The 13,196-nt window shown below is 43.5% G+C and overlaps 1 protein-coding gene across 1 annotated transcript in view; it reads right to left on the bottom strand.

Annotated features, from left to right (window-relative positions):
• The window catches only part of RYR2 (ryanodine receptor 2), an 830,495-nt gene extending 822,041 nt beyond the window's left edge, over positions 1-8,454 (bottom strand). The window contains exon 1 of the mRNA XM_090044772.1: positions 8,308-8,454. Coding sequence (XP_089900898.1) covers positions 8,308-8,355 — 48 coding nt within the window. The 5' untranslated portion in view covers positions 8,356-8,454. The remainder of the gene's footprint in view (positions 1-8,307) is intronic.
• Positions 8,455-13,196: the final 4,742 nt, after the last annotated feature.

The raw sequence follows: 13,196 nt of genomic DNA, 5'->3' as shown, positions 1-13,196 counted from the left end.
ACCACCTAGAATAATAATCTGGCCCACATATAAACAGAAGAATGGGAGGGGAGAGAGAGACAGAGAATCTCTTCCTCTGAAAAATCCCTCCATATAAAAACCACTAATCTACTGCTCTGTAGGTTTGGTTGCAGGGAGGGAAGACACATGGCTAGAGTAGATAATGGAGCCAAGTCAGAAATGCCAAATATATCTTTATTGTCCGCATGGGAAGATTCACAAAGGAGTTAATGCAGATCTTCCGTTCCTTTTAGGAATTCTCCAAGAGAACAGTTTGGCGCAGGCATTGATAGCCTCTTAATCCACCAAGATGTCCCACTGTGCTCTCTAATCACAATATTTTTCCCAATCTTGAATGTGAATAAGTAAAATATAAAAACACTATGAAAGAAACATAACATTAAGCTCTCCCAGCATAGCAACATATTTGCAAAAAAAAAAAAAATCCATGTGTTTTATTAAACAATGAATTATAAATACAACTATAGAGCAGTGAAAAAAATAACAAAATGAGGAAAAGCAAGAGATTTCAAAAAATAATATAACGATCTATTTAATATTGTTCTATTTAATCATTGATCAATCTGAACTTTATCTATAATGTTATGTTACAACCAAAAGTTACTTTGAGTCACTGTTGGTCTACCTTACTTCTTTCTGAGGGGTCATTTTTTTTCATCTGGAGAAAACAAAAATTGTTTAAAATGTTCAATAGTGTGGTATTAACCACAGGGAGAGAATGCTGCAACAGGTCTAGTTATTTGTAATGGCAATTTTAAACATTTTAAAGGCAAACAATCTAAACTACCATTCAGTTTTCAGTTTAACCAAGTAGGCCTTTCCCACTGATTCTTTGATCCAGTCATATGATGCATATGGCTCATCAGGCAACTAACAAACTCTCCAAGAGGTGTTCCACTTTGAAAGCACAAGAATACTACGATCATAGTAAGCAAATTGGAAGACCCAGACATGATTTAAACACTTAAATTTACAGATCTCATAATAAATGGCAGAATACAAGCCAGAGGCATCAACAACGGAAAGAAAACCACACATACCCAAGTCTGTTCTTACATTACTAATGAGAGAATTTTCCGAGAAGAGTTAACTTTGGTAGGTAGCACACGTGCTGTTTTCTTCTCCGGCAACAACAAAGATTTAGAAAAGGGGTTTTTTCAGGCTATTGAAATAATGGAAAAAACTAACCTCACAGTTTAAGATTGATTTTCAGCCATATACCTTCACCAAAACAAAACTAAGCCCTTGACACTTTATTAATTTTTTGCTCTAGCTTGACATAGGATTTTTTTTAAGTTTTGACAAAATCAGAACATGGACTTGCAAGACACCATGCTTGAAAATCTGAAATGGTTTTACTTTTCTCCAAACATTACCAACTGCTGTTTTAGCTAGTTATATATTTCAGGAATGGTCTTAACTTAGAACACCACATTCACCATATTCGTCTCTTCACAATCAGGAAGGGTGGGGGTTAATATTATGTCAGGGATCCTCACAGTGAATGCAATTATCTGCATGATTTTTACAGACAACATACACCACTGAAGTCTGTAGTACATACATTTACAGCTTAGGGGAGGGTGGCATGTGCAACTGCCGAGGACGCCATGATCAGGCGGGCGCTACACATGTGCACATTCCCTGCCTTAGCCAGCCACTCATGCCTCATGCCAGGCAGGAACCTTTTGAGGCTCTTTAGTGGCAACTAATCCTGGAACCTGGGGAGCAAAGCCCATTCCCCTCAGCCATGCCCAGAGTTGATTGGAGCCAGCCAGCTGGGGCAGAGGGAAAAAAAAATGGGTGCTGGTAGCAGTGTTGGCAGATGCTGCCAGACAACATGACGGATTGGGAGAAGGGTGCAGAGGGCTGGGCTGGGCCAAGGCAAGAAGGTGGCATGGCTAGGCGGCCAACTTGTGCACCAAAGTCTTCCCCATCACTAACCTGATGGGGCTGGAAGCCAAGCTGCAGCCTCACCCAGCCACTGCCACCACCACCAGAGTGAAAACATGGGCAGCCAGGCAGCACTGGGTTGCAGCACCTTGCCGCTGGGGTTGGGCTTCATGTGGGGCAGCCCTTCCTGGTGCCCTGTGCCAAGCCCCCACCATCCCGCACCAGGCCAGCATCTTGGGTAGACAGACACACACTACCCCATGATAGCCCATGGGATCCTCTGCCAGCTACAGCTGCTGGGGCATGTGTACCTCTCACGCACCACCCCCACCACATACACACACAGCACCGGTGGCTTGGAGGGGGACACCAACATCCAAGTTCACCCATAGTACCATTCTCCCTACCAGTTCTCTGCATGTATTCTTTGACAAAGCTATGTACTAATCAGGGCCCCTGGGTCACCTAGCCATTTCCCTCTTCCTCGTACTGCTCTGTGGGGCAAACTGGCAGTCCAGTTACCTGGAGCATACTTAAAAAGCTCAGCCATTTACTCATTTCTTTGTATGTGCCCACCCTGCAAAAAAGGGAATATCAGTACTTTTGTTTCTACCCTTTTTTTCCAATCTCTATTCATTTTAACTTTTTTTGTGGTACAAGGAAAACGGCTCCTGGCTGAACAACTCCAACACATCAGATGTGTTTTTCTTTGACTTCTACTTCAGTTGAAAAAAAAACAAATTAATGCACCATTTCCCTCATGCTTAAAAGAAAAATTCACCTTTAGCCAGAAAAGAGGCATGGGAAAATAATTCCCTGAAAAAGTTCTAAAATTCCTATCCACTCTGATTGTGCAAGATCAAGCCCTTAACTTGTTCAAAAGAAAGAGATATCTACTGTGATTTTACTTTCACACTACTGGAATGAAAAGGATAGCCATCTCATCTCTGGGGCTTAACTTCCCCAGAACTGCTGCACTAAGGGATTCACCAGATAAGTTAGAAATGAAATCTCTTCAACAGTGTCATAGCTAGAGGCAATCCATACTGGCATATTGAGGATCTTTCCATGGATTTCTGTAGTACTTTTCAGAACTAAGCTGGCATTTGGAGAATAACAAATATGGAGAATACATTCCTAAGCACTCTGCCTGCAAACAAAAATGAGGGCTGAAATCCTGGCTTCAAAGAAGTCAATGGGAGTTTGCTATTTATTTCAACAGGACCAGGATTTTGCTCTGAAGTTATATAAGAGAACTTAACTACTTAATGCTGATTGTGAGATCCATTTCACATTTATGTATTTTACAAATTAGTAGGCAAAACAACCATTTAAACCACCAAACTATATTGTAAGATATATCTGGTTGATTTGACAAGAGCACTTTAGTTTTAATTATTTGTGCCAATACCTCATAATGTAATAGTAAATAAACTGTGGTACATTTTTGTGAAAGTTAATGAGGTCTTAGTAATGATACCTCATTTTACATATTCTATTAAATATTTGCAGAGAAGTGGATAGAAACTGTTGCTTGTGTGTGCAAATCAGCTAAGCAAGATTGAGAGGCACAAACTGTACCCAAGATAGGTACATCACTGAATTATTTCAGCAATAAACACTTTAAAAAAAAAAAAAAAATCAGGAAAAATTTGAATCCCTCCAACTAAAAATCAAATTACTTTTAAAATTTAGCAGTTTGTTTATATGCAAGAAGACTGGACAAAAAAAACCCCTGCAGTTTGTCACATGAGTTTTATTAGGAAATTCAATAAAAGTCCAGCTTTGAGTGATTACAAAGATGCCCAAAAATATATAACATGATTTTTCCTAGTCAGGTCACAGAACTTGGAAATATTTTAGGTATGATTTTTAAACATCATCATAAACTAATTTTTATTTCCCTGCTTGACTCTGAAACAAGCTCTGTCCAACTCTATTTCAAATGAAAATCTGAGCTCATAATCAGAGTTGGTACTGCAGTGCAGTGCTTAGGAGGAGGAAGGGGAAGGTGCTGCAACGTTAGCAATGCCATCCTTCATATGTGCTGCTGAACAGTGGTCCTTTGTGCTCACCTCTTTGGGATATTCGAGAGTCCTATATTAAGAGCCACAAGTGCTTTTCTAAAAATGAGCAGAGGATAACTGAAGTGTTCTGCAGTGCCCACTCCCCTTCTATAAACCTGATTCTAACATTTAAAGATACTTCTGAAGCATTTTGTTCAGCACATATTAATAGCTGTGTTTTAAGAGATGGCCAACACAGCTCCTAAAATCTAAACTTATGACAAGCTACTTCACGATGGCTGGTGTATGGAAAGCACTACAAAAAAATACCCTAATTCACTTGTAGTCCCTTCCACTATAGTCTATAGTTAGAAACAACTGTGCTTATATTTATCTTTCTTATTATTACCTGGAACAACTTGCATAAAGATGTCTTCTAATCTCAAGTGTGCCTACTGTTCATTTCCACTGTTATTTCCAAAATAGTTGCTGTGAAAGGCCCCAGTGCTTAAACACACGACTTCAATGGGATTTAAAAATAGAGTGAAACTCTCATGAAACATAAGTCGTTTCTGAATCAGGGCAAGAAGATATTTTGACATCACAGAGCAGCACACCTCATGTTGTTGGGCAAGCTTTGTATATTAAATTCAAATCTGAATTCCCTACCGCACAAAACTTGGGGCTCTCTTTCTATCTTGATGTCACAAGTTGACTCCCTGGGCTGAGGTGACAAAACTTTATTTATATTTGAAAAGTGAATCCTGCATTATTGTTAGTGCTGCGCTGAAATATTTTTTCAACCATGCCCCACAGTTTACATCTGTCATACATAGTAAGAACCTCTGTCACATTTTAACAGGTTGAGAGCTATGCAGAAGGATCATGACTTCAGGTGGGAAATGAGATGGAACCCATTACTTAAAAAAATAAATAAAAATGTATTTCATTGCTAGTTACACTTTAAACAAAATTTTAAAAAGAGTACAGGGCACAATGTTAGAATTTCATTCTCAAAAGAGAGAGACTTCATTACACTAGGAGAAAGACTGGTTGTTATATTTTCCATCTATTTCAGGCATGTTGACCTTTGGCAATTTGCAGGCTGTTGGAAGGGGCTACAGCTCTGCTGGTTTCATAGCCATGTGTCATAGTTGAACCCACAGCTACATCCATCTGAGAAGAGAGCCTGGTTCATTTTTAAGAAATGTTACAAAACTAGGTATCTACCCAAAGCTGTCCCAACTGCTTTGCCAAAGGATCCTCAGATTCAAAAATTAAATTGCAACAAAATTATCACTGACTCCTAAACATACAATTGCCCCCAAATTTAGTTTATAATCATACGCTCACACCATTCTGGAGGTGCCAGAAAGTCTGATAGCCTCTTTATCCAATAAAAAGCGTAAAATTACCTAGTGTCTCTTGAAAGTTTGAGACTGATTTAGGTCCACTGTCAGGTAATAGACATGGTCCACACAAAGGTCTTTCCTATGAGATGTTGCCCAAGGAAAGTAAGACTTTTCATATATCTATTATGGAAATAATCTGTCTAAAGGATTTTCTGTTCTCCCTCCCTGAAAGCCTGAACTGATTTTGCTGCAGCCAGATGAGATGTCCGAGTAAAAAAAAAATCATGTCATTCATATAGAAATTATAACCAATTTATAGTCTGGCTTGCAGATGTTTTAATTTGTACATTACATTCTCTTTTATTTCTTAATATAAAAATGCATCAAGATACTTGCATTTGCAGGGAGGAGCTACAAGAGCCTCCTAGTCACTTCCACCCCCATGCCTGCATTTCTGGGGGAAGCCAGTACATGGCATCTGGTGCCTGGCACAAAAATGATCTCTCTTGTATAAGAGTATTTCCAAATGGAATATTCAGCAAAGTAATGAGTCTGAATTCTGTTCATACTAAGGTGCAAAATTTATAGGACTCTTGAACATTTCCTTCTGGCTAGTCTAATGGGACAGAAGCAGCATTCCAGCCCAGGCTGCAAGAATACTTTAAAAAAAACAAAAACAAAAAACCCCACACACAGGCTTGCTGCTTCCAAAGACCTAAAGAAACAAGAAGTTACAGCTAACTCTTCAAAGGTAATTTATCAGATAGTTGCCAAAAGAAACACAAAATCCACAAGAGAAGCAGATTTGCAGGAGGGCTTGCATTCAGCCATCTTGCCAAAAAAGGCACCAAACAAGTGAGAGAGAGAAAGCTAGACACAGCAGGGTGTAGAAAGGCACACACTCTAAAAATAGACTGTATATAAACTGCTTAATAGTTGAATGTAAATAAATATTAAAATTGTAATGTGAAAAATTACTTTCACATAATAAATTCCCATGCTACAATAAATATATCTTTCCAACCCCAAGTGAAAAAACAGCCTTTCCCAAGAGTTTAATAGAACCTATAGAGAACAGCATGTGCAAAGAATGACAGTTTAAATGTAGTAGTTCTCACAGTTAGCCCCAAATGAACATCAGAAAACATTTTCCCCCAAAATCATAGATTGGGGTCCTTAAGTGAAAGAATGTTTTATCTACCAAAGTGGTAGAGCATCCCTCTGTCCCTAATGACCAACTGTCTTTAAAAAATGCGCACACATCCATTATCAGGTAATAATCAGTTTGCAAACTGAGTATTTTATCAATGCTGCATAAGCAGTTACATTTATAAAAGACTCCGGGGAAGATTAGTCCACAAATTCAAACAATGAGCACAAAGAAAAAAATGCATTCAAAGTTTTATAAAACAAGTGATTTTCCATCTCTCTTCAGTGAAATATTCCCAATTCAGTTGAACTAAAATGTAAAGGGGAGTGAGAAGACCGACTAAGTATTAAGGTAAATCACCCCATAAAAACAATTTTAGACTGGAAATTCCAAACTTCACAGGAAATTGCAAATATATCTTAGGCTCTTTATATTTCAAGTCTGAACCCCAACATCAAAAATTTCCTACTACTCCACTTTACTACCGTCTTCAAGGTCATTTTTATTACCAGTGAAACATTCTAAGGATTCTTACACGATAATCCAATGCTGAGATTGCCAGACCTCTATTACCAGCCTGACACACATTATCAGAAGTGCTGTTTTACGTAATGTGCTGCTGCTGTCAAGTGCTGGAGTTTAACATTACTCTATATGTACAGCCTGCTATTAGTATGCACACCACCTCTGTTTCCCTATTAAGTATTCAGATAACAACATCTCTATGAGCCTCGCTTAACATTTAAACCTGCAGTAAGCCTGTAAAATACACAAGTCTTCCAAATATTTAGATCAAATTTTAACAGTAAGAAACAACAACCACACATTGTGAAACCATATCTTCTTTTTGAGAAAGATTTAAGGAGGGGAAGAGGGGGGTCTTTAACAAAAAAAAAAAAAGATATTTGCTGGTACTACAGTATGTGCCACGTAACCCTAAGAGAAATAAAAGTTTATAGCTTTGCCACATTGGAAGAGCGGAGGCAGAATGACCATACACTCAACATACGCTCCTGTAAATTCAGCTATATTTAAGGAACAGCTTTATTCTTGAAGGTTTCCGGCTGGAAGTAAACAGGGTACATCCAAATCAGCCTCCACAATACTGCAAAAAAAAAAAAAAATCCCACCCCAAACTGAACATGCACCAGCTACACTGCCTCGTTTTTCTTTTCTTGCTTTGCTACACAAGCAAGCCATGAAACATTTTGAAAACTGGCTGGGCTTTGAAGAAAAAAGAAACATGGTCTAAGCAGTGTCAGTGTGGATGCACGTCTGGCAGAGTCAGATTTCCCCCCACACACACACCCCCCCCCCTTCAAACTGTGTAGGTCTGTGTGGGGGACAACTGGTTAGAGAAAAACTTGCCAGGCTTGGCCATGGGCATAACACTAACAAGAGGGGTCAGGAGAGTGGAGAGAAGCAGCACTCAAAAATAAGACTGAACCTGCGGTCCTGATCCAGGCTTTCCTGGGTTTTAAAAGCCAAAAGAAGAAGAGTGTGTGTGGGGGGGGGGGATATAGGGAGATGGAGGGTGGGGGGATGCCTTGCACCAGCCCCTCCCCTGGGAGGACAACACCTGCAGTTGCTGCGCTGGGGTGGGGATCGTATGACTGTATCCCGGTTTGGCGAGCAGCCCCAGGCTGGCAGGGGGTGGCACGGGGCTGGCTCTGCGGGGCCGGGCGGAGGTAGGTGCCCTGCCCGGGGGGCGGCAGAAGCCGGCGCGCACATGGCTCTGCCAGCCCGCCGCATCGCCCCCGGCCCCGGCGGCTCGGACGTGCAACCCTCGCAGCCTCCATGCCGGGGATGTCCCCCCGCCCGGTGCAATGCAGGCTCCCGCCCCCGCTGCCATGAGCGCCCCCCCCGGGTTCCCCGCCGCGCTTACAGTCCGCAGGAACTGGATCTCGTCCTCGCCCTCGCCCCCCTCGGCCATGGCGCCCTCGGCCCCCGGGCCCTGCGGCTGCGGCTCCGGCGGCTGCCTGGGTGCCCCGCGAGGCAGGGAGGGAGGTGCAGCCCCAGCCCGGCCGGCTGCGGGCTCCTGCCGCTCTGCAGCAGGTGACGGCTCTGCCCAGCCTCAGCCGTCGCCGCCTCCTCCTCCTCCTCCTCCTCCTCCTCCTCCTGCGCGCCAGTGCCTGGAAGAGGCAGGGAGAAGTGGGAGGCGATTAGTCGGGCAGGGAGGAGCTCCTCAGCTCCCCCCCTCCCGCTGCAGGTGATCCGCAGCCGGCTGCTCTGCGACGCAAACCTGCGGGCCGGCGCCCCTTGCCGGCAGCGCGGCGCACAGCCGGCCTCTTGGCTCTGCGCCGGGCGCAGGGGCGGCTGCCCAGCTCCCGCGGGGCCCGCACGAGCCCGGCTCCCTCGGGCTGTCCTGCCTCTTGAGCACCAAGCCTGGGTTCCCTCAGGGGCTGTCACCGGGCTTCAGCCCCAAGACTGGTTCCCTCAGGCTGTCCCACTTCTTGAGCCCCAACATGGGCTCCCTCAGAGGTTGTCCTGTAGCTTCAGCCCCACACCCAGGTTCCCTCAGGGGCTGTCACGGCTCCTGAGCCCCAAGCCTGGCTCCCTCAGGGGCTGTCCCAGCTCTTCAACCCCAAGCCCCAGTTCCCTTAGGCTGTCCCACCTCTTGAGCTCCAACCTTGGGCTCCCTCAGGGGCTGTCCCACCTCTTCAGCCCCCAACCTGGGCTCCCTCAGAGGCTGTCCTGTAGCTTCAGCCCCAAACCCAGGTTCCCTCAGAAGCTGTCACAGCTCCTGAGCCCCAAGCCCAGTTCCCTTAGGCTGTCCCACCTCTTCAGCCCCAAGCCCAGGCTCCCTCAGAGGCTGTCCCAGCTCTTCAGCCCTTGGCTGTGTAGCACTTGCTTCTAGGAGTGGGATCTAGGCTCCTAAGTCCCTGAGCGCTTTTTTTTTTTAACACACCTAGCAGGAACCAGTGGAGGCAAATGATAGACAGATGGGATGATGTGTGGGTGGCGGGGGGTGGGGAGCAGGAGGCCACCGCAATCCCAGCTGCTCTGCCTGTGCCTTCACCTGCCCAGCTCTGACCTGGGTGAGCTTGCAGGCTGTTGTTAGAGGGCCTTGTTATGCTTTATCCTACGAACTGCACAAATGTTGATGATGTTAGTGCTGGCTTGGAGTTTGGAGCAGTCACACACTTAGTCTGCAGCAGTGGCTTTTCATCCTCTACTCTTTGGTGGTCCATAGGCTATATCTAAGGCAGGGGTGGGCAAAATGCGGCCCAGGGGCCGGATGAGGCCTGCCAGGCCATTCTATTCTGGCCCACGGGGCCCCTAAAAAACATAGAAAATTAATATTAATCTGCCCTGGGCTGTCCGTCATGCGGCACTCAATGGCTTGCTGAAACTCAGTAAGCGGCCTTCTGCCCAAAATAATTGCCTGCCCCTGGTCTAAGGGGTCTATGAAAGTGACTGTGATCAATACCCACACTTACAATGCAAAGTGTGATGAAAACCCATACTTACCATGCAAATAGGTTCATACCTCCATTTGAAATATTTTAGGGGTCCTGCTTTATGAACAGGGAAGGTGCAGGAGATCCTGGGTTACTGCAGGACTCAACTTGGGCAGCACATCTGTGAGGAGTGGCCACACCTTAATGGAACAGGAGCTTGGTAGTGCAGATCAGAGATACGTCAAACCAGAACAGGATTAACTTTGAGCGACATAACGAGTGCTTAAAACCACTTTAAGGTGTTAACATGCAGACAGTCCAGGGGTTAAGAGCTCCAGAAGCTACCCAAAATTAGCGTGTAACAAGGCCCTTAGTGTTTCAGGAGTTTTGTGCCTTGTGGCATCAGAGTCTGTAGTGGTTCTGGGCAAGCGATAGCCCCCAAATACAGAATGCAAAGGCCCAGGAGGCTCCTCCCAGTCTCATGCCCCTAAGTAGCCCCCCTTTCTGGGTGCTTCTAATTTATTTTGAAATATAATTATAGCATAAATGTGTGCACAACCTTCTCTGTCTCGGGTGAACTTTAATAGCTAGAATCAACTGAGGGATGCGGTGAAGATTTGGCTAGTGTAGGAGAAACTGAAGGCAGCATCTGAAGGAGGTTTGGAGACATGAAGGAAGCAGGAAGAAAATGGAACTCAAGTTCACCGAAAAGTAGAAGCCTAGAGATGGCTGCAAGCTGACCTGAATAATAGACTATTTCATGTAGCAGTGCAGTTGATAATAAAAAATATGTATCAATAAGTTAAGCAAGTTAAATACGAAGGAACATTACTTACTAATTATTTGGTGAGGGGGGGAAATTAAGACATGAATATGGACTGGCAATGCCTCCCGCTTTTCTTAGCAGAGCTTTTGGTTCCAAAAAAACTCCTGAGAAAGACCAAGCTTCAGATATATGAGGCAGTTACAAATCTGGTTGTTTTAAGTGGCTGTGGAACCTGGCTGTTTAATCATCTTTTTTGCCTTGAGAGCAAACACCTTTGACAACAAAATATCAACATGAATATTTGGGCAAGGGAAGAAGAACAATGTGTGTGAACAGATGATCCAATCAGGAAATGCCAGTGGCTTCACTGGGTGACAGAAGACAGACCAGCTAAATGTGTCTTGGAAAGCCATTTCTATCATGTTTGACCTTGTAGAAGACCAAGGGGAAAATGAAGGGATAACACTGAGCAAAACATCAGACTTTCAATGATTTACCAGCAATAAGGAAAATATACCTTTGACAGAAGAATGTAGAGGCAAATTGTGAGAAGAGCGAAGGACCTCTGGGGGTTTATAGGGAATGCTATGGAGTTATATGAATGACCTCAACAGTTAAGACCGCTTAACAGTTTCTATTCTAACCTGTTTTCAGTAGCAGCTAACCTTTCAAAAGATTTTCACCTTCGAGGCAGATATTCTTCAGGCTTAATCTCTGACTGACAATGATATTTTTAATAAGCATTATAAAATGCTTTATTTCTTTCACTGTCCTCCTACTCTAATGAATAAATTTTCCCAATTGTTATAACAATTGCTTCAAAATATCTAGGTATTGAAATCTGCCATAGAAACAGCCAGTTTTTGGCAGAATTGCCTTTTGACTTTGAGTTTTAAGACATTAGAAAGAAATCCTACTGTGTGTATGTGCATTCAACGCATATACTTTTTAAATGCATTTTAGGCCAACAGCAGCATTATAGTGAGTGAGTAGGGCCCCCCCCCCCCAAACACATGCATTAATAACTGCAGTGAATTCATTAGGACTGTTTGGGGTTGTAAATTTCCTCCCAGGTGTAATATGCCTGGGACCTTGCTTAAATCATAGTACATACAGAACATTTCCTTTCACCTTTGAAGCTGAGCAGCAAATGAGGCAAGTACCCCAGTTTCTGCAAATCTGGTATGGTATTATACCATATACGAAAAATAGAAAAATAGAAAACAGTTCACAATGTCATCAACAGAATGAAATGTTTTGCATTCTTTTTAACAAACACTATGCCAAAATGAAAATAGTAGCTAACATCAAAGATGTTTTTTCCAAATAGCTTGTGAAAAGAAAGTGTTTAATTTAACAAAGTGCATTTAGTATATTATCAACACAAGCATAAAAGAGCCAGAAAACAATAGCTAAGACCAACAACTAGTTTTGTCTTCTCAACATGACCGCATGCAGACCTATAACACAAAACCACACATCTGTTCACTGATGTACAGAATATGCAGCCATTGTGTCTGAAGTGCACTTCTTTAGGGCTGGGGAAAAAAGCAGATATGGTGAGGCATCTGCAGCAGTGAGGCAAATGAAGTCTGTGTTGACTGACACAGGGTCATTAGTCCCACAGATACTTGGCCCGTCACCACTGCAACTTATAACACATCGATTGACGCACAGCCACTTGCTTCCATTTCTGGCCTCACTAAAGCTACCACTTGCCCCACCACTGCTGCCTCTGTTGCCACAGCCACTAGCTGCCCTGCTGCTGCCAGTGACCCCACTGCAGCCACTGACCCCACTGCTTGTTCTGAAGATCTGGCCTGCAAAGAGCCCTATGGTCCAGATTCGGCCTAAAAAATGGGTGACTGACACCCTTGGCCTAAGGTAAGTATCAGGCAGAACAGTGATTTTTGTTTAACCGCATTTCATTAGGTAAATGAAAATGGCCACATAAAAAAGGAAGAGGGCAGTAAACCTTTGAAGGAAAGAGAAGTTATGAAAAATGAGGTAGTGTAGTCCTACTCTCCTTTGATTCCTCAGCCTGCTTGGCACAGTACCAATACCAATAAGACTTTGTGCATCTGAGCTCTCCACTTCCCCCTATCTGCACCCCACCCCTTTTTCAAAATACTAGATTAACTGCTGGCTACAGATCAAGTAAAGAGTTGAAAGAGAACAATTTGTGTCCAAGACCTTTTCTAACATCTCTCCCAACTGTGTAGTTAATCCAATAAAAGATGTTGCCAAACAGATCTTGTTTCTCACATACTATCTGGAGTATCATCACTACAGCAGCACTGCAACATTAGTACAGTACACTTTTGGGCAACACTAAAGTCTCCTGAAGAATGGAGTATTTCCTCATCACCAGCATCCAAAAACTGAGTTACTATGATGAAATATGATAGTGGCAATACCAGAAGTATAGAGGGTGGATGAACATCATGACTATGTCTCCAGGAGCAATTGCTGCAGGGAAAAAAAGCATTGGCACAAATTCATGCCACTGCTTTTTCCCTTGGTGCATGCCCCTGCATGTAGGGTTAGCATGGAGAAAAGTGCTCCAGGCAGGGTAGAGGCAACCCCAGCAGGCTTACCTGGAGTCCT

This window comes from Crocodylus siamensis, chromosome 1 (genome assembly GCF_052110815.1).
Source record: "Crocodylus siamensis isolate JL-2025a chromosome 1, ASM5211081v1, whole genome shotgun sequence".
Lineage (NCBI taxonomy): Eukaryota > Metazoa > Chordata > Crocodylia > Crocodylidae > Crocodylus > Crocodylus siamensis.
The sequence above is the reverse complement of the archived record's forward strand: the minus strand, read 5'-3'. Positions and strand labels throughout refer to the sequence as shown.